At 57.2% G+C, this 25,462-nt stretch overlaps 1 protein-coding gene and 1 long non-coding RNA gene across 3 annotated transcripts; one reads left to right on the top strand and one right to left on the bottom strand.

Moving 5' to 3' along the window:
• The first annotated feature begins 475 nt into the window (after positions 1–475).
• On the top strand, positions 476–20,385 carry PDGFB (platelet derived growth factor subunit B). 2 transcript variants are annotated; one of them, XM_002831155.5, is made up of 7 exons: positions 476–1,557; positions 9,534–9,630; positions 11,869–11,958; positions 13,564–13,769; positions 15,159–15,303; positions 19,385–19,535; positions 19,917–20,051. In XM_002831155.5, exons 1-6 carry the CDS (start codon positions 1,495–1,497, stop codon positions 19,507–19,509), a joined length of 726 nt encoding a protein of 241 aa, XP_002831201.1. In that variant the 5' UTR covers positions 476–1,494; the 3' UTR covers positions 19,510–19,535; positions 19,917–20,051. The 2 variants fall into 2 exon arrangements, with proteins under 2 accessions (XP_002831201.1, XP_054399449.1); XM_054543474.2 differs by lacking the exon at positions 19,917–20,051 and adding an exon at positions 20,066–20,385 and having other exon boundaries at positions 908–1,557.
• Positions 20,386–21,476: 1,091 nt separating this feature from the next.
• On the bottom strand, positions 21,477–25,457 carry LOC129052665 (uncharacterized). Its single transcript, XR_008517767.2, has 4 exons — positions 25,180–25,457; positions 24,773–25,013; positions 23,286–23,413; positions 21,477–23,112 (listed from the first exon to the last, which is right to left on the bottom strand). It is a non-coding gene; the product is annotated as an uncharacterized LOC129052665 (long non-coding RNA).
• Positions 25,458–25,462: the final 5 nt, after the last annotated feature.

Genomic DNA, 25,462 nt, shown 5'->3' with positions numbered 1-25,462 from the left:
CAATAGCCCCATCTCCAGGTGGAGGCTAGATGGAGGGGACAGAGGGAAGTGACTAGCCCAAGGTGACCCAAGCTCCCGAGTGCCCGGGCAGGACCTGAATTCAGGCTCTCAGGCTGCAGAGCCTGCGTCCCTCCCTGCCATGCCTGTGCCAGGGTGGAAATGTCTGGTCCTGGAGGGGAGCTTGGACTCCTGGCCTTGGCTCTGGAGACATCCCCCTAGACCACGTGGGCTCCTAACCTGTCCATGGTCACTGTGCTGAGGTGCGGGACGGTGGGTCGCCCCTAGTTCTTCTTTCCCCGGGGCCAGATTCATGGACTGAGGTGTTGCTCGGCTCTCAGAGACCCCTTAAGCGCCCCGCCCTGGCCCCAAGCCCTCCCCCAGCTCCCGCCCCCCCCCTCCTGGCGCTGACTCCGGGCCAGAAGAGGAAAGGCTGTCTCCACCCACCTCTCGCACTCTCCCTTCTCCTTTATAAAGGCCGGAACAGCTGAAAGGGTGGCAACTTCTCCTTCTGCAGCCGGGAGCGGCCCGCCTGCCTCCCCGCGCACCCGCAGCCTCCCCCGCTGCCTCCCTAGGGCTCCCCTCCGGCCGCCAGCGCCCATTTTTCATTCCCTAGATAGAGATACTTTGCGCGCACACACATACATACGCGCGCAAAAAGGAAAAAAAAAAAAAAAAAGCCCACCCTCCAGCCTCGCTGCAAAGAGAAAACCGGAGCAGCCGCAGCCCGCAGCCCGCAGAGGACGCCCAGAGCGGCGAGCAGGCGGGCAGACGGACCGACGGACTCGCGCCGCGTCCACCTGTCGGCCGGGCCCGGCCGAGCGCGCAGCGGGCACGCCGCGCGCGCGGAGCAGCCGTGCCCGCCGCCCGGGCCCCGCGCCAGGGCGCACACGCTCCCGCCCCCCCAACCCGGCCCGGGCGGGAGTTTGCACCTCTCCCTGCCCGGGTGCTCGAGCTGCCGTTGCAAAGCCAACTTTGGAAAAAGTTTTTTGGGGGAGACTTGGGCCTTGAAGTGCCCAGCTCCGCGCTTTCCGATTTTTGGGGCCTTTCCAGAAAATGTTGCAAAAAAGCTAAGCCGGCGGGCAGAGGAAAACGCCTTTAGCCGGCGAGTGAAGACGAACCATCGACTGCCGTGTTCCTTTTCCTCTTGGAGGTTGGAGTCCCCTGGGCGCCCCCACACGGCTAGACGCCTCGGCTGGTTCGCGACGCAGCCCCCCGGCCGTGGATGCTCACTCGGGCTCGGGATCCGCCCAGGTAGCGGCCTCGGACCCAGGTCCTGCGCCCAGGTCCTCCCCTGCCCCCCAGCGACGGAGCCGGGGCCGGGGGCGGCGACGCCCGGGGGCCATGCGGGTGAGCCGCGGCTGCAGAGGCCTGAGCGCCTGATCGCCGCGGACCTGAGCCGAGCCCACCCCCCTCCCCAGCCCCCCACCCTGGCCGCGGGGGCGGCGCGCTCGATCTACGCGTCCGGGGCCCCGCGGGGCCGGGCCCGGAGTCGGCATGAATCGCTGCTGGGCGCTCTTCCTGTATCTCTGCTGCTACCTGCGTCTGGTCAGCGCCGAGGTGAGTTGCCACGGCGGCTGGGGCTGGTTCTTCATTCATTACCTTCGCCCCCACCTTCTGACCGCCCCCTCCTCTCCCTGCAGTGAACTTTGGACCCTTGCAGCCCGCGAGCCTGACGCCGGGCGCTGGGTGACCTCCTCGGGCTGGGAGCGAGGTCCGGGGGTGACAGGCTCTAAGGGAAGGCAACAGCGGTGGCTTTCTTTCCAACCGGAGGGCGAACCTTGCTCCCTAAGCCGTTCCGTGTCGGGGGAGGGTGTGTGTGGCCCTGTCCCCCACCCCTTGGGAACCCGAGAACAAGCCCCTTCCCGGCCGGGGAAGAGGGGGTGGGGTGGCGCCCAGGGTGCAGAAGGCAGCGCGTCCTCCCGAGCCCACTTCGGCGCCAGCCTCGGCTTAGGCTCTGTCCTGCCATCGGCTTGCCCAGGAGGTGCAAGCTTGCGCACCGGTGCCATCCACGCCGACCTTTGACGGGGCTCGGGTCCCACCCTGGCTCCCGGTCGGGGTCCGGGTGGACGCCCTCCGGCACGCGCAGGGCATGCCCGGCCCCAGAGCACGGTCTGGAAGCAGCTTGTGTCTCGGGCGCGGGGTCTGGGGTGGGAGTAACAGGGAGAGAGAGAGAGAGAGACGGAGAGAGAGAGGGAGAGAGAGATAGAGACGCAGGTAGGTTTCGGGCACTCGGGTAGGGGGAGGACTAGGGGCTCTGAAGGAATCCAGCCCCCGGAGCGGTGTGTGCCTAAGGCCTTGCCGTACCTGTGCCCGCGCCCTGCAAGAGGAAGCACCTCTCTCCCCCGCATGCAGGGTGCGGAGCGCGCCGCCTGCAAAAGCCTAGCTACACGGGAGATGGGGTATAAAAACATCTGCGGGAGCGCTGGGGTCGGAGCGGTCCCCACCCCTCCCAGCCTCACGTAGCCGTGAGTTGGCAAGTCTACCCGGAATCCAGGTGGGAAAGGGGGCGGGGCGGGACGACGCGCGCAGTGGAGGGGAGGAGAGGGCAGCCGGGAGCGCGGCGTGACTGGGTACCGTCCCACCTCCGCCCGGCTGCGGCCGGGAGTCCGCACCTCGCCCGCACCTCGCCGGCTCCCGGGGAGGGTCGGCCCCTGCGGCCTCCAGCCAGGCTCAGGAAGGAGGCAGCGGCGGCGAAGGGGTTAAGGCGGAGGGCTCGGAGGCCGCGGCCCGGCCTTGGGCTGCCGCCAGCGCAGGTTGTTTTGACCACGGAGGAGCCGTCGCCGTCTCCTTTTGTTCTCGGGGCTCCTCGAGGGCCGCAGGCCGCCCGCCCAGGGGCCCCGCCCTTCCGCGGCCGCCCCTCGCGGCCCGCACCCGGGAGGGAGGACGCGGGGCTCAGCCGGGCCGCCTGCAGGCCCCTCCCGACGCCCCCTCTCCACCTCTCCCGCAGCCCCCCGGGCCGCGGCCAGCTGTTGGGGAGGGGGTGGCCGGCCGGCCCCAGCTGCCGCCTCGCCTCGCCGTGGGACCTGGGGGCTGGGCCCGGTGCCAGGGCGTCCTGGGAACGGCGGCGCCCCGTGGCTGCTCTCCGCAGCCCACCCCGCCCGGGCCCCCGACTCGCTCACTCACCCCACGCATGCACACTCCTGGCCGGAGGCGATGCTGCGCTCCGGCGGGCGGGCGCGCAGAGCGACGGGCACGCACTACCGCGGCCAGGTCGCGCGCCCGCCGCTGCCACGCCCGTGCACACGCGGGACACACGCGCGCGCACCGCACACAAACGCACGGCCCCTGCATGCGCGGCCTGAGCACACGTGCGCGCACACCCACGCACGTACACAGGCACGCACGGGCCCCCGTGCACCCAGCGCCTGGTGCTCGCCCCCGCGCAACAGGTGGGCCCTCCGTGGGCCCTGGCACCTCACCACCTCTGTAGCGGCCCCATTTCCTTCCTGGAGTCCTGTGAAGGAGGGAGAAACTCCCATCAGCTCCACAGCACCCACTTTTTTTTTGCCTTGTCAGCCCGACGCCCCTCAAACCTTACCCATCTGTGACTCCTTTTTTTCAACCACCTCCGCGTGGTGGAAAATGGTGGTGATGTGACTCTGAGGGGCACTGAGCTGTCCAGACCGATTCCCCCTTCACATAAGCCTTCATTTGAACCTGCAAGACTGGAGGGACCTGGCGTGTGCAACCGCGGAGGGGGCTCCCACCCCTGGCTGTTGCATTCTCTTGGCTGATTCCAGCGTGCCCCGAGGAGGCCGCTGACAGCTGGATGTTTCCCCAGCCTCCCCTTACCATTTCCAGCTTCGTCCAGCACCTCCTCCTCCTTTCCCACAGCTCCACGGGCTCGTGTATATGGGGTGGAGGCTGTGGCACAGAAACTGCCTTTCTCCTCACTTTAGTCACAGCATTCTTGAACACATGGCCACAGGCGCGATGTATGTGGCACTTTGCAGTTTATGAAGCACTTTGCTGCTAAGCCTGAGTGAGCCTCAGGCTGGCCCTGGGGGAGGGGACCTGCATGGGGATGGGACCATGCAGGGGTCAGTCCAGGAAGGAGCTGTAATGGCCAGTGCTGGGAGAGTCAGGGCAGGCCTGCTGGTGGAGGTGGCCTTGGAGCTGGCCACGTCCTGGTCGTGCTTGGACTAAGCTTTCAGCAGAGGGCAGGCAGCCGTGAGGCAGGGCTGGGCGGAGGGCCTGCTGAGGCCTCTGAGGTGCCATCTCCACCAGCTGAGCTGGCTTCCAGGAGGGCGAGTCCCACTGTCACGTGACGCGTCTGGCCTCGGCACCCTTCTTCCGGGAAAGAGTGAAGGGCCCCACAGCCCTTTGCCATCCAGCTTCCTCTGGGTTTGCTAATGGCCCTAGGGGACAGGAGACCAACTGCTGGAATCCCAGAGCCCTGGAGGTGTGCAAGGGCAGGTCAAACAGAATTTGGAGGATCTGGTGCAAGAGCCAGGAAGAGTGTGTGTGTGTGTGTGTGTGTGTGTGTCTGTCTGTCTGTCTGTCTGTCAGAGAGAGAGAGAGAGAGAGACTGACTGAGCAGGAATGGTGAGATGTTTATCATGGGCCTCATAAGTACCTCTCCACATCTTGTCTTCCCCTCCCCGCATTGCTCTTCTGTGACAACTCTTCCTATGTTCCGGTTTATTTCATTGTTTATTACCTGCTTTCTCTACTGGAGTGTCAACCCCATTAGAGAGCTTTCCTCCTGGTCCCCACTTGTAGAACAGTGCCCAGAGCCCTGTGGACAATCAGTAACTATTTGTGCAAAGAACAGTTAGTGCTGGGTTGGTGGGGAGGGCAGGACCTGGCCCCCTGTTGCTCCATGGCTGCACTGACTCCTCGCTGCGCTCTGCTCCAAGGGCAGCCCCCCTTTTCAGCCCTCTGGTAGGCATCAGTCTTTCAAGGCCCCTCATCTTGAGAGAGAAGCATGTCTGTCTCTCCGCTGTCTTGGGACTTGGGCTGCCAAGATTAGACAGGACAGAGGAGAAGAAACAGAAAGAAAATCAGACTGCAAAGGTTCTGTGTATCTTTAGCTGGGGCTAAGTTTCTGCCACCTAAAAAAAAAAAAATGAGAGAGAGAGAGAAGATTGGATTAGTGCAGAGTTCCGGAAGAACAGCAGAATTCCCTGGGCCCATCCCCTGGCTGGGATGGGGATGGTCAGTGATTGCCGTGGTTGCCAGTATTATAAATGGCTGGACTGGTTCCTCTCTTCCTGCTTTAATTTTCCTCTGCTCCTGCAAGAGGTGGGGAGGCCAGGGTGCTGGGCCCACGTGAAGGAGCAGAGGCTGAGCGGGAGGGTCCCAAGAGCAATAAAGAAGGGGAATGCTAGGTGGGAAACACTGGTTCTAATGGCTTCTGTGGTTTGCCCTGAGAGGGCTTCTTCAAAGGGGTTGGTTGGCTTTGGCATTCGATCTAAATAAGGCCTGCGACTCTCAGGCAGGCAGGCTCTGGGAGGCCTCATCAGCTTCTTCCTCTGCCAGCCACAGACAACGCCCCTGGTTGCTTGGGCCTGTGTGTCCCTCGGTGGGAACGGCAGGCGGGCCAGGGGGAGTGTGTATCTGTGTGTGTGTGCTGGGCCCAGGAGGAGGGTGGGGTTCAAGCCCCTTTGATCTGCCAGCCTGGTTGGGAGCCGATCACTCACCTGGCCTCACGCTCACTCGTGCCCTTCCTACCTGCTGCAGCTGGCGCTGGGGGCGGGGTCGGAGGAGGCTGTTTACCTTGGCTCCCACGGCTGGCTTTGCCCCAGCTGCCTCCTCGCCACGCCCTCACTCTGCCAGAAACCCCAGGCTTGAGATCTTGGGGCAGCTTCTTCAGGGTGCCAGGCCTCCTTTCCCATCTCTGAAGTGAGCTGTCCACCTGGAGGCCTGCAGAACCTGTGCCCAGGAAAACCAGGCTCCGGGCGGCTCACCTTCCCAAACCAAGAAGAGCCTGTGACTCCCAACAGGTGCTCATGCTCGTCATCCCCAGAGCATTGCATCCTGGAGCTGAGCACGTGCTGGGTGTCCCCCCACCCTCACCCACCCCTAGCCCCGGAAGGGCCCTGCCAGCCCACACGGCCCGGGCTCTGCCAGTGTGGAGGTAGGGTACCATTTCCTGTGGCCCAGCACGAGGGATAATGCAAAGTCACGCACTCTTTCATGGGCGGGCAGCTCTCCACCCACTCCTTGTCATCCTCAAAAATGTCCTGTGCTGCTGGCCCTGAGCGCGTGTGCCACTCGCTGCTGCCCACAAAGGAGCCATCCGGAAAGAATTAATGATGATGACAGTGACAACTCATTAAGCACCCATTATCTGCTGGCAGCTCTGCTCTGTGCAATTATGCCTCCCAGTAACCCCGGGCGAGGTATTATTAGCCCCATTTAAAAGATGCAGAAGCCGAGGTTTTAGATTGTGACAAGATTCCAAGAATCCAGGTTGCCCTGACATCTGGAGCCCTTGCTCTTTCCTCTGCTACAGGGTTTCTCAGCCTCTGCACTCCTCATATTTGGGAAGGCCGTCCTGTGCCCTGAAGGGTGGTGAGCGGCATCTCTGGCCTCCCCCAACTTAGATGCAGTGCACACCCCAAGTTGTGGCCACCAGTGGTGCCTTCATAGATTGCCACTGTCCCCTGGGGGCCCAGTGGTCCCTGGTTGAGAGCCTCTGATGTGGGACATGCTGCAGAGTAAAGAGCCAACACAAACCTTGTGTGATGCTGAGGGCCAGTGGCCTCAGAACACAGGAGAGGGAGGCTGAGACGCCCCATGGTAGGCTGGAACAGGTGGGCATTCTGGACCCTGGGAACGACCCAGCTCTGCCACTTGCTGATTGTCTGGACCTGTTGCTGCTTGTTTAATTTTTTCTAAGCCTCAGTGTTCTCATCTGGAGGATGGAGATACAAATACCTCCAGCCTCTTAGGATTGGTAGTTTATACAGTGTTTTTCTCAGCGTGTGGCTTGTAGCTGGCATTCATAGATGTTAGTTGTGGTATTATTACCAATTATGGGGAGTTCTGGGCATCTAGTGGCCACATTACCAGAAGCATCTGCAGGGATGGCCTCTCTGCTCAGATTAAAGGGGACTCTAGGAGCTCATTTGCCTAGGGTTGGGGAAGAACATCCCAGGTGGGCCTCCTGGTGGAGGAGGTGGAAGAATCATACTGGACAGAACCTGGAGAAGGGTAGACTCCTTCATGCATTTGACCAGTATTTACCGAGAACCTACTATGTGCCTCTCTCTCCTCCTCAGACCCTATCCTGGGCTCTTTTACACTCAGCCTTGGAGGGTCATCTCCTATGTGTCATGGGCCTAGATCTGGTGTGTCCACTCGGCCTGTTCAGGGGTCTGCCTCCTCTGCCATGGCTGGCAGCTGCAGCCGGCTCTCCAGTGGGCAGGGAGATCTTGGCACAAGAACTAAGTGCCATTTGCTACTAGGCCTTTGGGCCCCTCCCCTGGGGGGGTTAATTGAATCTTTACTCCACAAACACTTCTTGTTCTCCTTCTGCCAGTGATCCAGGGAGGCCTGGCTAGGCACCCGGCTTTGGCGTTTTCTCTGCCCCTTCTAACACCTCCTGGCAGAATTAGAATTGAATCGAATGTTCTTCAAGCCCCTCGATTCACAGATGAGAGCCAGGACCATAAGGGCAGTGACCAGCCGAGGTCACACGGCAGTTGGTCCAAAGGCGTGGGATCCGGCTCTCAGGCCTGCCAGTTCTGGGTTTGACAGAACTCTCAGGGGAAGCGGCTTTTGCTGGTGTTCACTGGAGACCAAGCCCTCTGTTCTGTGGGTTGGGTACTTTGTCAACATTTGGAGAGCGCCAGAGGCGTGGTCTCTCTTCTGAGGTGGAAAGAATGAACTTGCTTGAGGGCTGGAGGAGGCAGAGCCCAGAGGAGATGGGGGCCGAAAGTGAGGGGCAGCGGGGCCCACACCCTCCTCTGTCTCGCACGTGCAGCCCCCGGCTGCCCGGATATTGAAGGAAAGACCCTAGTTCTCAGCCAAGCCCTGCCACCTTTTTTTCCTCGAGTTGCCCAGCAGCCCTTAGACATTGGGCGGGATTGTAAGCTCCATGTTCAAACAAAGACATAGAGACTCAGCGGTTTCAGGGAATGATGTAGCTTTAAAAGTGGTCACTCCCACCCCTCCACCCTGAGTCTTCTGGCTCCTGGATCGATGTGGGTGGCCAGAGTTGGTCATGGCTGAACCCCTGGAGGTGTTCCTAGACTTCATGATAAGCTGGAGGAAACAGAGCTTTTGGGGAGAGCCCCCTGAGGCTGGCCACAGGGCTGAGACGACCTCTTCTCCTCTCCCTCGCTCCCCCTCCGCCATCAGGCAGTGAGAAAGCAGCATCCCTTTTGTGAAGGTAGCCTGCACCGACCCCCTCTGAGCCCTCCGACCTTCGGCTCCGGGAGTGTGGAGCGAACCAAGAAGGGCCGGAAGTCCTCCCTTCTTAATCCAGGGAAACTGAGGCAGAGAGTAGTTTAACCCAAGGTTCTATAATAATATGCCAAGCCTATTGACGCACTCTCCAGGACTGTCTGTCCAGACCGTGTAGCCCGAGTGCCCGTGCCTGCACGTGTGTGTTTGCACACGTGGAAGTCTGGTCCCAGCCTTTGAACATGCAGCGACATCTTAGGAATTTTCTTTGCTTCTCAGTGGCTGGTGGTCTGGATTGTGATTCTCAGTCTCCCATCTGCCCCTCCTCTTTCTTAGGATCTCTGGCATCAGCCCCTTGGGTCTCCTAGGACTGTAGGGGACGTGGCTGTGACCTTCCTACGGGGCTGCTCTTGTGTCATTGTGGGACCTGCGGTTTCCCTGGAGGAAGCCCGGCTCCGAATGAGGCCTGTTGAAGTGTTATCAGGTTTCGAGTGTGTTTGGCAACAGGCCAAAGGGGCTCTAAAAATAGGGTTTGGTTGGGCACAGGGCACGGGTAAGCTTTCAGGTTTCCCGGCCGTGTCCGAGGATTCCCTTTTCGCCTCTTTCGAGTGAGAGACTTCATAGATACCCCTAGGACCTGGGGCCTCCTGAGGCCATCGCACTCTGCACGCATTTATTAAGCACCTCTTGGACCCAGGAGCCTGGGAGTACAGGCTCTGTCATCCCAAAGGCATGGGTTTGAATGCAGCTTTTGCCAATAATTGAGCCTCTCTTTGAACCTTTGTTTTCCCCTCTGTAAAATGGGGGTTAGATCGGCCATGGGAAATGCTGGATGTCTTCAGCTGTCAGGTGTGGAGTGAGACTCAGGGAGAAGTCAGATTTTGGTGCATTCCCAGAACATGTAGTTTGGTGGGGGAGACAGACATATAGACAAGCAGGTCCAACTCAAAGCAAGCTGGGGTTCCTGTTGGGGGCTGAGGGTGCAGGGACTGAGCTGGGTCTCAGAGGCTTCGGCAGGTCCAGGCCCCGAGGCCTTTGTGCTCCTGATCATCAGGCCTGGATCTCCCTGTGACCTTGGAGCTTGCCACAGGAGAAAGCAAGAAAGCGTGTGGTGGGGGAGACAGCCATGCTGGAAAGCCCCCACTCCCAGCTCACTCAGCCTTTTGGTGTCTGCCCGGCAGGGGGACCCCATTCCCGAGGAGCTCTATGAGATGCTGAGTGACCACTCGATCCGCTCCTTCGATGATCTCCAGCGCCTGCTGCACGGAGACCCCGGAGGTAAATGGAATCCTCGCCCCGCGCTCCGGCCCTCCGAGGAGACTTAAAAGAGAGCCGGGAGGGGCAGGACAGGAGGCATCCCTCCTCCTTGACGTCTGGGGAACTAGAGGCCCATGGCAGCCCAGAGAGAGCCTGGCCACACCCATCCAGGGCAGGGCCGAGTCAGCAGGCGGGTTGGTACCTGGGACTTGGGGTGTGGCAGGAGAGGCACCCACGTGTGGCTCCGGCTTGGTGCCGAGGGTGGGGTGCCGGGAGGAGGGAGGGCAGGGAGAAGGTGCCCAGGGCATCTGCCGAGTGTGTCTCCAGGTGTGGGCCCAGCCAGGGAGGGTGGCACTGGAGAAGTCATCTCCCCGCCCCTCTGGCTAGGGGCCCGGTCTGTGAGGTCCCCTGGGGACACCTGGCCTCGACCAACAGGCAGCCCTGCCCGTGCCCCAGAGCTCACTCAGCAAATGGGCACGTGCTCGGTGGCACACACGTGGCGGGGCTGGCGGGCTGGATTGACAATGTATTTATAAACGCTGTCTTCAGAGCAAATTCCATTCTATTCTAACCTCTGGCCTGTTCCCTGGAGCCCTGGTCAGCGGCCCCCCTGCACCCCCAGGTCCCCTTCCCTCTGGGGTTCTGTCTCTTTGTCACTTTGTAATCCTTGCCCAGACGCTATCTACGGGGGAACAGCATTTCCTGCCTTTGTTTCCTCTCCCCGTTGGGCCCCTGGCTCCTTCTCAAAAGCATTCCCGGGCCCTTTCAATCCCGCCTGTGCTGGGGGGCGGTGAGGCAGGCAGGAGGGGGCCCCAGCTGGGCCCACCTATTGTTCGCCAGGGCCCCCACCCGATGTCTCCCACAACCCCCACCCTATGCCCGACTGGCCGCCCCTGGCCACACACAATGGGGCAACTTCCAAATTTAGCCTTTCTACCATTTCTTTCCAAGCCTTTACGCCCCCACCCTCAGACGGCCCCTCCACACCCCTGGTGGGGGTCGGGATCTTGGAGATGAGGCTTTCAATAGCAGGCCTGTTTCAAGGCAACCATGTGGCTATTTTTTCCTAATCAACTTAACCTTTCCACAAAGCGCATCTTTTCCCCATCTCCTCCCCACCAGGGACATTCCAGAGATGGCAGGGAGAAAGGAAAGGAGCCAGAGGGACAGATAGGCTCGTTGACGTAGGGGCTGTCAGGCTGGACGGAAGCGGACTAGTCATCAGACTCCCTGCCGTACCCGGGACGGACAGGCGGCAGGCGCCTTTGTCTTGGATGGGGCCAGTGGGTCGGGGCCAGAACTGGAGCCATGGGGTGCTGTGTGGGGGTGGCAGGAGCGTGTTCCCAATGCCCCTTAGTTTATTTGTGGCTCCTCACCCATGAGAGAGACAGAAGGGTCTGTCCACGCCTTAACATCCAGCTCAGAGGTCTCCCTCAGCCCTCACTTCCCAGCAGCCAATCTCTGGCCATAGGCTCTGGAAAGGACCTATGTCTCCAAGGAGTGCTGATGGGACTGAGATGGTGCCCAGGCTAGAAAAGGGAGCTGTTATTTGTGACCAGAGGAATCAACAGATGGCTGGGGGCAGAGGTGGGGCAACAGGTTAGAGAAGGGGAGGGAGACAGACGCAGATATGGTGTGAGGGGCCCGGACCTAGAGAGACCAGGCCCTAGAAGGGTGTGTGGCAGGGACTCCCCACCCCCAGCAGGCCCAACTCCCACCTCTCTTCTCCTCTTCTCTGTCTTCAGCTCCCACCCCCATCCCTCTCCCTCCCTCCCTCCGTGACTCCCGCCTGCCCAGCGCGGCCATTGTCCGGGGCTCCAGAGGGGCTGTGTTCAGGGCATGCGGTCCCCCTGGGGCTTCTGGGAATTTCTCCATTCAGCACTTCCTATGGGAACGCTGGGTGGAGGGGCACTGGAAACTGGCCTTCAGTGCCCCAGGTCCTAGCCCCGCCCTGGAGGCCGAGGAGGGTTCACTTACAGTAGCAAAGGGGAAGGGTTATTTTTAACTCCACTGACATGGGTTCTGGCCAAAAATGTGGCTAAAGAGCCAGGGATGCAGTCAGGATCCTGGGCCTGCAGCTGTCCTGGGGGCTGCTTAGAGGGTCCCTGCTCGGGGCCAGGACCCGTGCATTTATGGGGGCTGGAAGGAGGGACTGTTCTCTGGAGTGGGGAGAGGCAAACCTGCCTGCCCAGAGAGCCCGGCGGAGGGAGGCCTTGCCCGAGGTGGGGCCGCCTTGTGTCTGACTGACTTCTCCTGCAGAGGAAGATGGGGCCGAGTTGGACCTGAACATGACCCGCTCCCACTCTGGAGACGAGCTGGAGAGCTTGGCTCGTGGAAGAAGGAGCCTGGGTAAGACTGAGACACCCAACAAGGGTCCTTCAAATGAGGATGGGGGCCAGGGAAAGAGAACGGGGGTGGGCAGCCAGTCGGAGGGCTCTGAGGGTCCTCTTACAACTCCCTTTCCCCCCACATTCAGGACTGAGCGAACTGAGAGAGTAAAACCATCCTTAAATGCCTGTGTTGAGTCATCACACCCCCTCGCCCCCACACTATCTGTTTTCTAAATATAGTGCTGCAAAGCTCATTCGTTCCTTATTTCAGTCCTGGAGGTAGATATTATTAACCCCATTTCACAGAATTGGAAACTGGGGCCCAGAGAGGGTAAAGAACTAGGTGAGGTCACACCGCTAGGAAGCGGTAGGGCTGAGATCCCAACCTGCTCCCCTCACTTGAACCCAGCGTGGTCCCTGATGGGCTATGTGTCTCTCCTGTGGCGAAGGGCTGTGGCCTAGGCTGGTAGACCTCGAGCAAAGCCTGGAACTTCCTCCTGCTCCCTTGCGGAGACCTAAAGGAGACCGTAGATCATTAGGTCCCAGAGAAACCCTCCCAGGTGAGGCAAATGTCTACTCAAACCCCTCCTCCTCTTTGACACCTGGAGTCCCCAAAACACCGCAGTTAGAGGCTGGAGGAACGATGGATAAGTCAGGTGGCCTGGGCCGGGCACGGTGGCTCACGCCTATAATCCCAGCACTTTGGGAGGCAGAAGCAGGCAGATCATGAGGTCAAGAGATGGAGACCATCCTGACCAACATGGTGAAACCCTGTCTCTACTAAAAATACAAAAATTAGCTAGGCGTGGTGGTGGGTTCCTGTAGTCCGTGCTACTTGGGAGGCTGAGGCAGGAGAATTGCTTGAACCAGGGAGGCGGAGGTTGCAGACCACGCCACTGCACTCCAGCCTGGCGACAGAGCAAGACTCCGTCTCAAAAAAAAGAAAAAAGTCAGGTGGCCTGAGTTCCACCCCCAATCTATGAATGTGGGCGGGCGGGATATTCAGCTCTCAGAGCCTCCTGTCCTCTGTACGTGGATAGCAGCGGTAACCTCAGTGCTTGCTGTAGGCCAGGCTTACTCACTTTACACCTTAGATCCACATGGGAGGGAGATGCTGTTATTATCCCACTTCATAGAGGAGGAAGCTGAGGCTTTGAAAGCAGCAGTGATGCAGGAATCCACGACACTGTAAGACAGCAGTGCACATGTGGTTTCGAGCTAATATGGTACCTGCATAACAATCACACGTTGGGCAAGCCCATAAATGTGTAAAATCATAAAGAAGAATAAAATAGTCGTGTGCCAGCAGAGGGAAGCGGACATTTACTAAGCACTTAAGACATGCCCCACACTCTGGATTTTCTCACTTGAAACCTACAGTGGTTCCTGGGTGTAGATCTCATAGATCTCATTGTCCCATTTTCAGATGGGGAAACACAGGTTTAGAGCAGCTCAGCCATCTGCCCAAATCCCATGGCTAATGACAGCCAGGACTTGAAACCTGAACCCTGGGGTTGAAGGGCGTGAGAAAGAGCAGTCCTGGGGGCACCCGCTGAGTTCCCCTGCCAGGTGGGGGGACTCTGGGCAGGCCCACGCTCCTGACCCAGGTTCCCTCTCCTCCCAGGTTCTCTGACCGTTGCTGAGCCGGCCATGATCGCTGAGTGCAAGACGCGCACCGAGGTGTTCGAGATCTCCCGGCGCCTCATAGACCGCACCAATGCCAACTTCCTGGTGTGGCCGCCCTGCGTGGAGGTGCAGCGCTGCTCCGGCTGCTGCAACAACCGCAACGTGCAGTGCCGCCCCACCCAGGTGCAGCTGCGACCTGTCCAGGTGCGTAGGCTCCGCGGCCCCCCGAGGCTGGTCCCGGTGGTGGGTGGAGACCACCCTTCTGGGGCTCATACCTGACCAGGCTTCCTTGACTGGGCAGAGTGGTGTGTCGAAGGACATTCCTGATTTGTTCCTGGGCTCTGTCCGGAGAGGCCCACTCTTGGGAAGCTCTTCCTAGGCAGGTGGACTGAGGTTGACCATGAGTCCTCTGAGGTGGCCCAGGCCACTGTAGCCAAAAGCCAGAGACAGACCCCCCGGGCTGGGCGAGGTGTGGAGCCAACGTGAAGTAGGGATGTCACCTCCTTTACAAGGACAAAATCGCAAAACGTCCCTTGAAGAGACGTATCCGCAAACATTTGTCTGACACTCAGAATGTTTTGGGCAGCTGCTCAGGTTCCCCCAAAGCTCTCCCTATTCAGGGCTGTCTTGAGAAAGGCTCAGGTGGGTGGCCCTGCATCTTTGACACCTGCTTGTCTCTCCTTGACAAGCTGTGTCTTTAATAAAGAGAGTGCAGAGAGGCCCACCAGGTGATAGACACTGCGGAGCTGGGGCAGGTCCCCTGACAACAGTGGAATGCTGACCCTGGCTTTCTTCGGAGGGACGGGGGATACATACACTGGACTCAGGGAAAATTCTAGAGTAGAGGCTGTCTCAGGGAGCACCCTGGTCTCACCCTGGTTGGGGCAGAGTCAGAGAAGCCGCTGCTTCTGCTTGTGGAAAGATTCCCGCACGCCCCAGGCCAGCCTCGCCCACAGGCTGGGCAGTGTGCCCTTCTCTAGCTCAGCACCGGCCCTTGCCCGACGCTCTGCCTGCTTAGCCGCACTTCCTTCTCCTGCCACCAGCCCATGGCCTATCCTCCTGCCGACCTTCCCTCCCTAGCTTGGGCCCCACGCCTGAGACTATGAATGTCACTCCACCCCACTGCCCACTCTCGTGGTATCTCCTGTCCTCAATGCTTCCAGCTCTATGGATGGACACCTGACATCTGACCTCCCCATTCCCACCTCCCTCCTAGATGAAGCCACCCCCCACTTCCTTCCAGACAACCATCTCCCGCCTCTGCCGCAGCCCTGACCTTGGCTGGCGCTCCAGGAATGAGGATACCGCAGGCCCCAGCTCAACCCGGAAATGCCTTTCTGGCTGTCCCTCTCTGGGGGCACTGAGGAGGGCCCCAGGTCGGGAGGGCTTGTTTTGATGGAAAAGCTACGAGAAGGGCAGAGGTCAAGGTCCTGCTATTGTTTGGGCCAAAGTGTTTGCCCCACAGCCTGCTCTCCGGCTTTCGAGGAAAGATTGCTGCAGGGGACACCGGGGTGGGAAGCGCAGGCCATTCGGGTTTCCCGGGCTCCCGGCTGTGTGGTCTCTGCAGAGGCTTTTTGTGACTCTGTCCTCCAGGTGAGAAAGATCGAGATTGTGCGGAAGAAGCCAATCTTTAAGAAGGCCACGGTGACGCTGGAGGACCACCTGGCATGCAAGTGTGAGACAGTGGCGGCTGCACGGCCTGTGACCCGAAGCCCGGGGGGTTCCCAGGACCAGCGAGGTAACCACCTTTCCAGGCTCAGCCCTGAGCCCCCTTCCCCTGCAGCAGCTGGGGGCAGGGGCCGGTCTTAAAAATGGAAATGGGATCAGGCCCGCCCCTGGTTAAATTCATGGGAGGCTTTCTTTCCATCTTGCTGAGAACAAGCCAGGTTCCTCCCTGGCCTGAGAGCCCTACATGAGGATTAGCCCCTGGCTGGCTCTCTGGTCTCTGCCAACCAGTACCCTTCACCTGTGCCACCCCCGCCGGGCAGGGCACTTTCAGCAACTAATGAAGTTTCTGCCTCAAGGCTTTAGCACACACTGCTGTGGCTGAAGAACACTTCTCCCAGCTCTCCACAAGCCTAGCTCCTTCTCTTCATTAGAGTCTCAGCTCAGAAGTCACCTCCTCCTAGAAGTCTGCCCTGACCACCCCGTCCAGAGCAGCCCCATTTCCAGCCTTGCTACCACAGCCCCCTGCTTTGTTGGATGTGGGGATGGGATGGTGGAAGGAATCTGGGCCTAGATGAGAGAAAGCTCCGCGCACATCAACTTCAGATAGTGATCAGCTTGTCCTGGGGATGAGAAATCAAACTAATTTCTCGTATCCTTGAGCGGGGGAACCAGGACCAGTGGGGAGAAGCCACTGGAGAGAGATTTTTAGCTCCATATGCAGAACAGCTAGCTGGTGATCAGTCAGGGGTGCAAGGTGGAATTGGCAGCATCGTGAGGCATCTCTACAAAAAATACAAAAATTAGCCAGGCATAGTGGCACACGCCTGTAGTCTCAGCTACTTAGGAGGCTGAGGTGGGAGGATCGCTTGAGGCTGGGATGTCGAGGCTACAGTGAGCCGTGATGGCACCACTGCACTCCAGCCTGGGCAACAGAGTAAGACCCTGCCTCAGAAAAAATGATTGATATGATTAGATGAGCATTAAAAAAAAATCATGTAAGTGATAATTCTTTTTCAGTAACTTTCTATTGTTAGGGACAGGACAATCCTTTCATTCTCATTTCTTATTAACAAGACCCTGAAGATGGAGCCGTTTCTTGGCATCTATATCTTATTCCCAGAGCTGAGCTGAGTCGCTGGATGCCACGTAAAGGCTGATCATATGACAGCTTCAAATTGACGTGTTGTAAATTATTGAGTTAACATGGAGGGTGATTTCTCTATTAAGGGAAAATTATATATATATATATATATATTTTTTTTTTTTGAGACAGTCTCACCCTGTCACCCAGGCTGGAGTACAGTGGCACAATCTTGGCTCACTGCAACCTTTACCTCCTGGGTTCAAGCAATTCTCCTGCCTTAGCCTCCCGAGTAGCTGGAATTACAGGCACGTGCCACTACACCCGGCTAATTTTTGTATTTTCAGTAGAAACGGGGTTTCACCATGTTGGCCAGGCTGGTCTTGAACTCCTGACCTCAAGTGATCCACCTGCCTCGGCCTCCCAAAGTGCTGGGATTACAGGCGTGAGCCACCACGCCCAGCCTCTTTCTTTTTTAAGAGACAGGGTCTCTCTCCATCACCCAGGCTGGAGTGCAATGGCATGATCATAGCTCACTGCAGCCTTGAACTCCTTCCTGGGCTCAAGTGAGCCTCCCTCCTCAGCCTCCCGAGTAGCTGGGATTACAGGCACGTGCCACCACGTCCAGCTAATATTTTAAGTTTTTGTAGAGATAGGGTCTTGATTTGTTGCTCAGGCTGGTCTCTAACTTCTGGGTTCAAGTGATCCTCCCACCTCAGCCTCCCAAGGTGCTGGGATTACAGGCATTGAGCCACCACGCCTGGCCTTCTTTATGTTTCGAATGAGTTACTTCATGTATTTGTTTGACATAATTTTCTAAACCAGTTTCTTGGGGGGCGCATTATACCAGTGAAACGTAGATGGCGTAAAGTCCCGTCATTTTAGTTCCGGTATTTTGGTTGAGTATGACGGTGTTTCTGTCACCTGTCCATGGACCTGGCTAAGGCTTGGTAGTGTGGCTCTCTGTGATACTGTGGTCAGTGTCAGACCTCCTGGGCTCAGATCTGCGTGCTGTCACTTGAGCTGTGTGGTGACCTTGTGCTTGCCTGGGCTTGGTACAGCCCAGTGTCCTGCTGATGGCCCAGGCTCTGGGGAAGAAACTCCCTGGGCCCTTCAATGGCCCTCCTGGTGTCTTCTGTCTGAGGGGATCTGAAGCCCATCCAAGTCCCTGAACTGCTAGAAAATCTGCCCATTTGCAGAGATGGGATAGCTGCCTCGTGGGAGCTGGTGTCTGTAAGGTGGGAGGTCAGGTGTCAGATCCCGACAGGCTGGGAGAGCTCAAAAGGCTCCCAGGAAACGGCTGGCCTTGAGCTCAGCAGACACAGCTGTCCCTGCCAGGGCGGCCACCTGGGAACCCAGGAGGGAGAGAGGTGTATAAGAGCTCCCCTTGACTGAGGCTCGTAGGCACTGTCGTTTGTGCTGAGTGGTTGGAGGTGTGAACTCTAGAGGCAGATCCCTGAGTTCAAATCCCAGTCTCTCTGCTTCAGTTTCCTCATCTGTAGTGTGGGTAACAGCACCTGCCGTGAACGGAAATGAGCATAGAGCAGCCCCAGGTGCATGGTGAACACTAGCTGGGGGGTTTCTGGCCATTTCCATGTATTGTCTCCTAATGCTAGGAGGCCAGGGCTGCTGTCTTCTCTGCTTCAAAGATGTGGAAATCGGCTGGGCTCGATGGCTCACGCCTGTAATCCCAGCACTTTGGGAGGCCAAGGCGGGTGGATCACTTGAGGTCAGGAGTTCAAGACCAGCCTGGCCAACATGAGGAAACCCCACCTCTACTAAAAATACAAAAATTAGCCGAGTGTCATGGCACATGCTTATAATCCCAGCTACTTGGGAGGCTGAGGCAGGAGAATCACTTGAACCTGCGAGGTGGAGGTTGTAGTGAGCTGAGATCGCACCACTGCACTCCAACCTGGGCAACAGTGAGACTCCGTCTTAAAAACAAATAAATAAAGATGTGGAAATCGAGGCACAGGGCATTTAAGTGACTTGCTCCAATGTCCACAGTACATGGGAGAGCCCAGATTTGAGCCCAGGTGGGTCAGATCCGCAGCCTGAGTTGTGGCCCATCCCACTCTACCGCTTCTCAGAGTGGCAAGGGGCAGGTAGGTGACAGGCACAACTGACCTGAAGGCCCAGCTTCACAGTGGGAGTGTGATTCTGGCCCAGAGCCCAGTGGCCTCCACACCACATGATCGGACGGGGTCGAGAGGTTGCGAGGAAACCTCAGTAGTAGGTCAAGCTAAGGAAAATAAGAAAAAAAAAGGGAGTCATAGCAGCTGCCATGTGCTGACCACTTCATACTCGGAGATTTTTATTATCTCTCCCAGGTCTGGGGGTTGACTGGGCTCAGCTGGGCGGTTCTATTGACCTCTCTACTGGTTGCAGTCAGCTGGCGGCCTGGGCTGTGGTCACCTGGAGGCTCAACGGGGACAGCTGGGCCTCTTTTCCTCTCTGTGTAGTCCAGGGCCTCTGGCTCTATAGGGAGAGCCAGTCCCCACCTGGCCTCTCCATGTGGCCTCTCCAGCAGGGTAGCCAGACCTGTTATGTGGCGGCCTAGGGCCCCCCAAAGCATGAAGGTGAGAGCTGCCAGGCCTTCTTAAGACCTCTGCCTGGAACTGGCACGGCACCACTTCTGCCTCTTGTTGGTTAACCAGATCCAACTCCAGGCTAGATTCAAGGGGCAGGGAAATAAACTCTACTGGTCAGTGAGCAATGACAAAGAACTTGAAGCCATATTTAATCTACCCGGCTCTGTGTCCGGTACTGTGCAAAGAGCTTTGCTAGCATACTGTCATTTATTCCTCCCACCAGTCCTATGAGGTGGGCAGTCTTATTACCCCCATTCCACAGATGGAGGCGCCAAGACTCAGAGAGTTTCAGTCATTGTCCCCAAGGCACATACAGCTGGTGAGCAGTGGAGCTGGGATCCAAACCCAGGACCCTGGTCCAGATTCCCCTCCTGTCCCTTTCCTGAGCCCAGAAGGTCCATGGCAGGCCTTGGTCAGTGGGGAGAGACCACCTCAACGGTCCACATGCTGACGAGGTCTTTCTTTTTCTTGTGCAGCCAAAACGCCCCAAACTCGGGTGACCATTCGGACGGTGCGAGTCCGCCGGCCCCCTAAGGGCAAGCACCGGAAATTCAAGCACACGCATGACAAGACGGCACTGAAGGAGACCCTCGGAGCCTAGGGGCATCGGCAGGAGAGTGTGGGCAGGTGAGGGCCGGGTGGGGAAACTGAGGCCCAGAACCCTGTGTTTCCTTCTCTGTGGTCTGTGGATGGGGTCAGGGGAAAGGATTTTTCCATACAAAATCCAGCCTCTGAACCTTGGTCCTCTCTGTCCAGTTATCAGCTGGGGCAGGGTGGGTGGTGGGCTTTGGAGCCCCCAGCCCAGCTGTGTCCCAGCATGCCCTAAGAGAACGGGAGGTCTAAATCTCAATCTTCCCAGCCTCTCAATGCCCCCAGCCCTGAGCATTGCTGGAAATCAGGGGTGGCTAGTTGACCCCAGCTCCCTGCCCCTGGCATCGGGGACATATGAACATGGGATGGACCCTCTAGGCTGTCTCTGACCCCCGTGTCTCTCTGCTTGGCCTGCAGGGTTATTTAATATGGTATTTGCTGTATTGCCCCCATGGGGTCCTTGGAGTGATAATATTGTTTCCCTCGTCCGTCTGTCTCGATGCCTGATTCGGACGGCCAATGGTGCTTCCCCCACCCCTCCACATGTCCGTCCACCCTTCCATCAGCGGGTCTCCTCCCAGCGGCCTCTGGCGTCTTGCCCGGCAGCTCAAGAAGAAAAAGAAGGACTGAACTCCATCGCCGTCTTCTTCCCGTGACTCCAAGAACTGGGGATAAGAGTGTGAGAGAGACTGATGGGGTCGCTGTTTGGGGGAAACAGGCTCCTTCCCCTGCACCTGGCCTGGGCCACACCTGAGCACTGTGGACTGTCCCGAGGAGCCCTGAGGACCTCTCAGCATAGCCTGCCTGGTCCCTGAACCCCTGGCCAGCTCTGAGGGGAGGCACCTCCAGGCAGCCCAGGCTACCTCGGACTCCGTGGCTAAGACCACAGACGGGCACACAGACTGGAGAAAACCCCTCCCACGGTGCCCAAACACCAGTCACCTCGTCTCCCTGGTGCCTCTGTGCATAGTGGCTTCTTTTTGTTTTCGTTTTGAAGACGTGGACTCCTCTTGGTGTGGCCAGCACACCAAGTGGCTGGGTGCCCTCTCAGGTGGGTTAGAGATGGGAGTTGGCTGTTGAGGTGGCTGTAGATGGTGACCTGGGCATCCCCTGCCTCCTGCCACCCCTTCCTCCCCACACTCCACTCTGATTCACCTCTTCCTCTGGTTCCTTTCATCTCTCTACCTCCACCCTGCATTTTCCTCTTGTCCTGGCCCTTCAGTCTGCTCCACCAAGGGGCTCTTGAACCCCTTCTTAAGGCCCCAGATGATCCCAGTCACTCCTCTCTAGGGCAGAAGACTAGAGGCCCGGGCAGCAAGGGACCTGCTCATCATATTCCAACCCAGCCACGACTGCCATGTAAGGTTGTGCAGGGTGTGTACTGCACAAGGACATTGTATGCAGGGAGCACCATTCACATCATAGATAAAGCTGATTTGCATATTTATTATGACAATTTCTGGCAGATGTAGGTAAAGAGGAAAAGGATGCTTTTCCTAATTCACACAAAGACTCCTTGTGGACTGGCTGTGCCCCTGATGCAGCCTGTGGCTTGGAGTGGCCAAATAGGAGGGAGACTGTGGTAGGGGCAGGGAGGCAACACTGCTGTCCACATGACTTCCATTTCCCAAAGTCCTCTGCTCCAGCAACTGCCCTTCCAGGTGGGTGTGGGACACCTGGGAGAAGGTCTCCAAGGGAGGGTGCAGCCCTCTTGCCCGCACCCCTCCCTGCTTGCACACTTCCCCATCTTCGATCCTTCTGAGCGCCACCTCTGGTGGCTCCTCCTAGGAAACCAGCTCGTGGGCTGGGAATGGGGGAGAAAAAGAGAAAGATCCCCAAGATCCCCTAGGGGTGGGGTCTGAGCTCCCACCTCCCTTCCCACCTACTGCACTTTCCCCCTTCCCACCTTCCAAAACCTGCTTCCTTCAGTTTGTAAAGTCGGTGATTATATTTTTGGGGGCTTTCCTTTTATTTTTTAAATGTAAAATTTATTTATATTCCGTATTTAAAGTTGTAAAAAAAAAAATAACCACAAAACAAAACCAAATGAATCCGCCGGAGGTCTGTCTGTTGGCATCGTGCGTGACAATTAACCTTTCTGCCTTGGCAGGATGTGCCGACAGCTTGCGGCGTGTTCCTCTCACTCTGGGAGCCTCAGGCGTGATCGCACACACTGGCGTGCACACACACACACACACGCTTACATATGCGTGCACATACACGCAGGCCTGCGGCTTGGGGGAGGCCTCTGTCTGGCGGGAAGAAGAGACACACAGGCCACTCTGTCGGTCTTGGTCCTGGCGCAGCTCCTGACACGTGGACTTGTGCGTGTCTCTGGCAGTGACGAGAGATGGGTTTCTGCAGCCTGAGGGTCTCCACAGAGGAAGTGGATCCTCAGCATCGTGGGGTGGGCTGGCTGTGGGGAGGGAGTGCCCACTGCGGGGAACACTGGAGGAAGTCCCAGAGGGGATGTGGGATTTAGAAGGAAACAGTGGAAAGCCGGGTCTGTGGTCTGGTCTCGGCTTAGCCCTTAGCCAGCTGTGTGGCCTTGGGCAAGTCACAGACCCGCTCTGGCCAGAGAGGATGAGGAAAGGTGTGTGGGCTCTAAGATCCTGTGTTCTGCGCTTTCTCTTGCTCATGAAGACTTGGGTATCAGCCCACAAAAAAGAGGCTAAATGTATTCTAGGTCGCACCTGCAGCGTGGACTGGGGCTGAGAGGGACCCAGAAGCTAAAGATCTGGCTCATGAGGGCAATCTAAAACTAAAACCATTTTGCCACCTGAAATAGTGAGCTCCCTGTCACTGGAAGTGTGTAAGCGAAAACTGGGGAACAATGTGGCTGAGGTTAGACTGAATAACATTTGGGCTCCCAGCAATTGATCGATCAATGGACTGATTCATTCCTTCACTCACTCACTTTCTTGAATCTCTGACATGTGCCTGTCACGGCCAGGGGCTTTTATAGTCATTTGATTTGAATTCATCCTGGGGTTCCTAGCCCTGCCCTTGAGCAAGTGGAGTCTACCCATGGTGGTAGTGGGCCGTGCACATCAGAGGGATCTGTTTACCTGGCAGCTCCTACCCCTGCCTGCCCAATCCTGACTGGGGCCTTCCCTTCTCCCCTAAATCCCCACTGTTCTCAGTTTCTGGGGCACAAGAAAAGGATCTGGCTGGGAGGAGGAAGAGACAGCTCCACCAGGAGACGGACATCAGAAGTCAGCTGGAGGGCCCAGTGCGTGCAGCATCCTGGCAGCTACCAACAGCTGGTCTGTGCCATGGATTACTGCAGGCACTTCCCAGGCCTGGGTGCCCATTTCCTGGGTGCCATCCCATGCAGCAGCCCAGCAGAGTCTGTGGGCCTTCCAGAGGCCCGGTGGGCTTTTTCAAGGTCTTAAAGTTGCCAGGCTAAAATGGCATTCTTCCAGAAACCCCTTTGCTGCAGAGAAAGCATTCTTTTCTTCATGCCTTTCCACTGCACTGTTGGCTGTAATACAGATGTGATGTCTGGTGCTCAAGCAGCCACGTTGAGCCATGAGGTGAAAGCCAAATGCTGAGGATTATGGAGCAAGATGGAAGGCAGGGTCCCCAATGCCTGGGCTGCCTCGTTCAGGAGCTTTCACGGAAGAAAGAAAGAAACTTCTTTCTGTCTGAGCTACTCTGGTTTTGGGTTTTCTGTCCCTTGCAACTGAACCTAATCCTACTAGCCCCGTTTACTTTGGGAGAGAGAGGACATGGCTGCTGGGCTGGTCCTTTTCTCTCCTACCCTCCTCAGGCACTCAGCTTCACCTTGTGAACTCTTAGGAACTCTCCTCTGTTCACTCAGATCCTCATTTCCCCAAGGTGTCTTCTTGGTCCTGGCCCTCAGCCTTCAACCAGAGCGTGGAGCTGTAGCTTTCTTTGGACAGCAATTTTTGCTTTTGTAAAATAATAAAATATGAAACATTTACTGCTGCTAAAGTAAACTATCCATGAACTCCTAGTACACATAAGACTGTTTTTGAGGGATGAAGGAGATAACAGACAGGACAGTGACAGCACGCAGGCTTAGGGAGGGCACGCAGGCTTAGGGAGGGCATGCAGCTGCTGGTGGCTGGGTCCAAGCTCCACCCTCTCATCCTCTGCTGACACCATGTCTGATGTGTTTCCAGTATTTTAAAGTGTCAGCTTAGGAACCCCAGAACCCCAACACCTGTCCATGTACTTGGGTGACAGCCTTGACCCGGCCACATTGTTACTGATGATCCTGGGGAAGTCCCTGCTTCTCCCCAGTCTCAGAAGAGCTGTGACTCACCCCTATGCTGCCTTCAGGCATCCATGCAAGTGACACCCATCCTGTCCAACCTGCCCCTGCCCCAAGCCCCCCTTTCTCACTCTGCTGTGTTGATCTCTGTAGCATCTGGCCTCATCTGGCTCACTCCACATGTACATCTCTCTGCATCTCCCTTCTCCACTCCCCATGGAAACTCCACCTGGAGTTACCTTGTTCACTACTCTGTCCTCAGAGCCTAGAACAGTGCCTCGTACCTATTAGGCACTCAACAAGCCTGTCAAATGAAGGAACATACAAATCTGTTATTGGAGCAATCAAGTATGGTGGCTCCAAGTCACAGCCTGCCTGGCTGGTCTTCATCACACACATTATGGTGTGGCTGGAAAATGCAAGACTCTGAGTGTGTCACTAACTGCAGATAAAATATTTCAACTTCTTGGCAAGCTCCACACTTAGCACGCCCTCTTCCTTGATTGGGAAATCCTGGAGGGTTGGGATCATGTTTAATTCACCTTCTAAGTCTATCTAGCCATTATCTCTCTCCATGTCTATACTTCTTCATCTACCCACCTGTCCATTCACCTGCCCGCCCACCTACCCATCTGCCCATACACCCACCCATCTGCCCATTTATCCATCCATCCATCCACCCATCCATCCATCCATCCATCTACCTGTCCATCCATCCATCCATCCACCCGCCCATCCACCCACCCATCTACCTATCCATCCGTCCATCCATCCATCCGTCTACCTGTCCACCTGTCCATCCATCCATCCATCCATCCATCCATCTACTTGTCCATCCATCCATCCATCTGTCCGTCCATCTGTCCGTCTACCTGTCCACCTGTCCATCCATCCATCCATCCACCCATCCATCCACCCGTCCACCTGTCCACCTGCCCATCCATCCATCCATCCATCCATCCATCCACCTGTCCATCCATCCATCCATCCATCCTCTTTCTTCCTCCCTTTTCTATTTTTCACCCTCACTTACTTCCAGGCTCTGTTGTTGTCACCTTGTTCTATTACCTCTGAGGAGCTTGGTGCCACAGAGGAGACAACATATCAGACCCCCATTGCTCACTCCTTCTGTGTGACCTTACGGAACTGTTGCACAGGTTAGAGATGTGAGGATTGAGCACGCCCCTGGCACATATTTGGCCTTTGGTCAATGGTAGGAGTTGTCATCTTTTTCCTCTCAGCATCCTGAAACTGGCTGATCACAGCATGGTGGACTAAAGATGGAAACAATGGAAAGAATGAACACAAAATCACAGAGGGATTAAGAGCTCAGCTGCAGTCAATGTGTGCGTGCATACTCAGGCACTGTCCCGTTATTCTACTCAATTAAGCTGATGATACTTGTGATGTGGGGCAAGTGAGCCCCAAATTGGGGCTTACCCCAGGAAGGTTCTTGGCTTTGCTCAGGAAAGAATCCAAGAGTGAGCTGATGGGGGAAGGAAACATCTCTACGGAAGTGGCAGTGTTACAGTTCCGAGGCTGCTCCTGCAGAGCAGGGCTACTCCATGGTCAGCGTGCTGAGGGTAGCAGCTCAGGAGCAATTATGCAGTCATATTATACCCACTTAATTATGTGCGAATTAAGGGACAAATTATGCAGAAATTTCTAGATAAAGGGCAGTAACTTCCAGGTCATGGGTCGTTGCCATGGAAAGGAGTGGTAA

Source organism: Pongo abelii, chromosome 23 (assembly GCF_028885655.2).
Source record: "Pongo abelii isolate AG06213 chromosome 23, NHGRI_mPonAbe1-v2.0_pri, whole genome shotgun sequence".
NCBI classification, from domain to species: Eukaryota; Metazoa; Chordata; class Mammalia; order Primates; family Hominidae; genus Pongo; species Pongo abelii.
Note: the sequence above shows the minus strand (reverse complement) of the source record. Positions and strands in the feature narration are given on the sequence as shown.

Bases quoted from the DNA above. Each gene is read 5' to 3' on its own strand.
- PDGFB (XM_054543474.2), top strand. From the start codon at position 1,495: ATGAATCGCTGCTGGGCGCTCTTCCTGTATCTCTGCTGCTACCTGCGT. The intron at 11,959-13,563 runs GTAAGACTGAGA...CTCTCCTCCCAG, and splicing joins TCGTGGAAGAAGGAGCCTGG to GTTCTCTGACCGTTGCTGAG. The intron at 13,770-15,158 runs GTGCGTAGGCTC...TCTGTCCTCCAG, and splicing joins TGCAGCTGCGACCTGTCCAG to GTGAGAAAGATCGAGATTGT.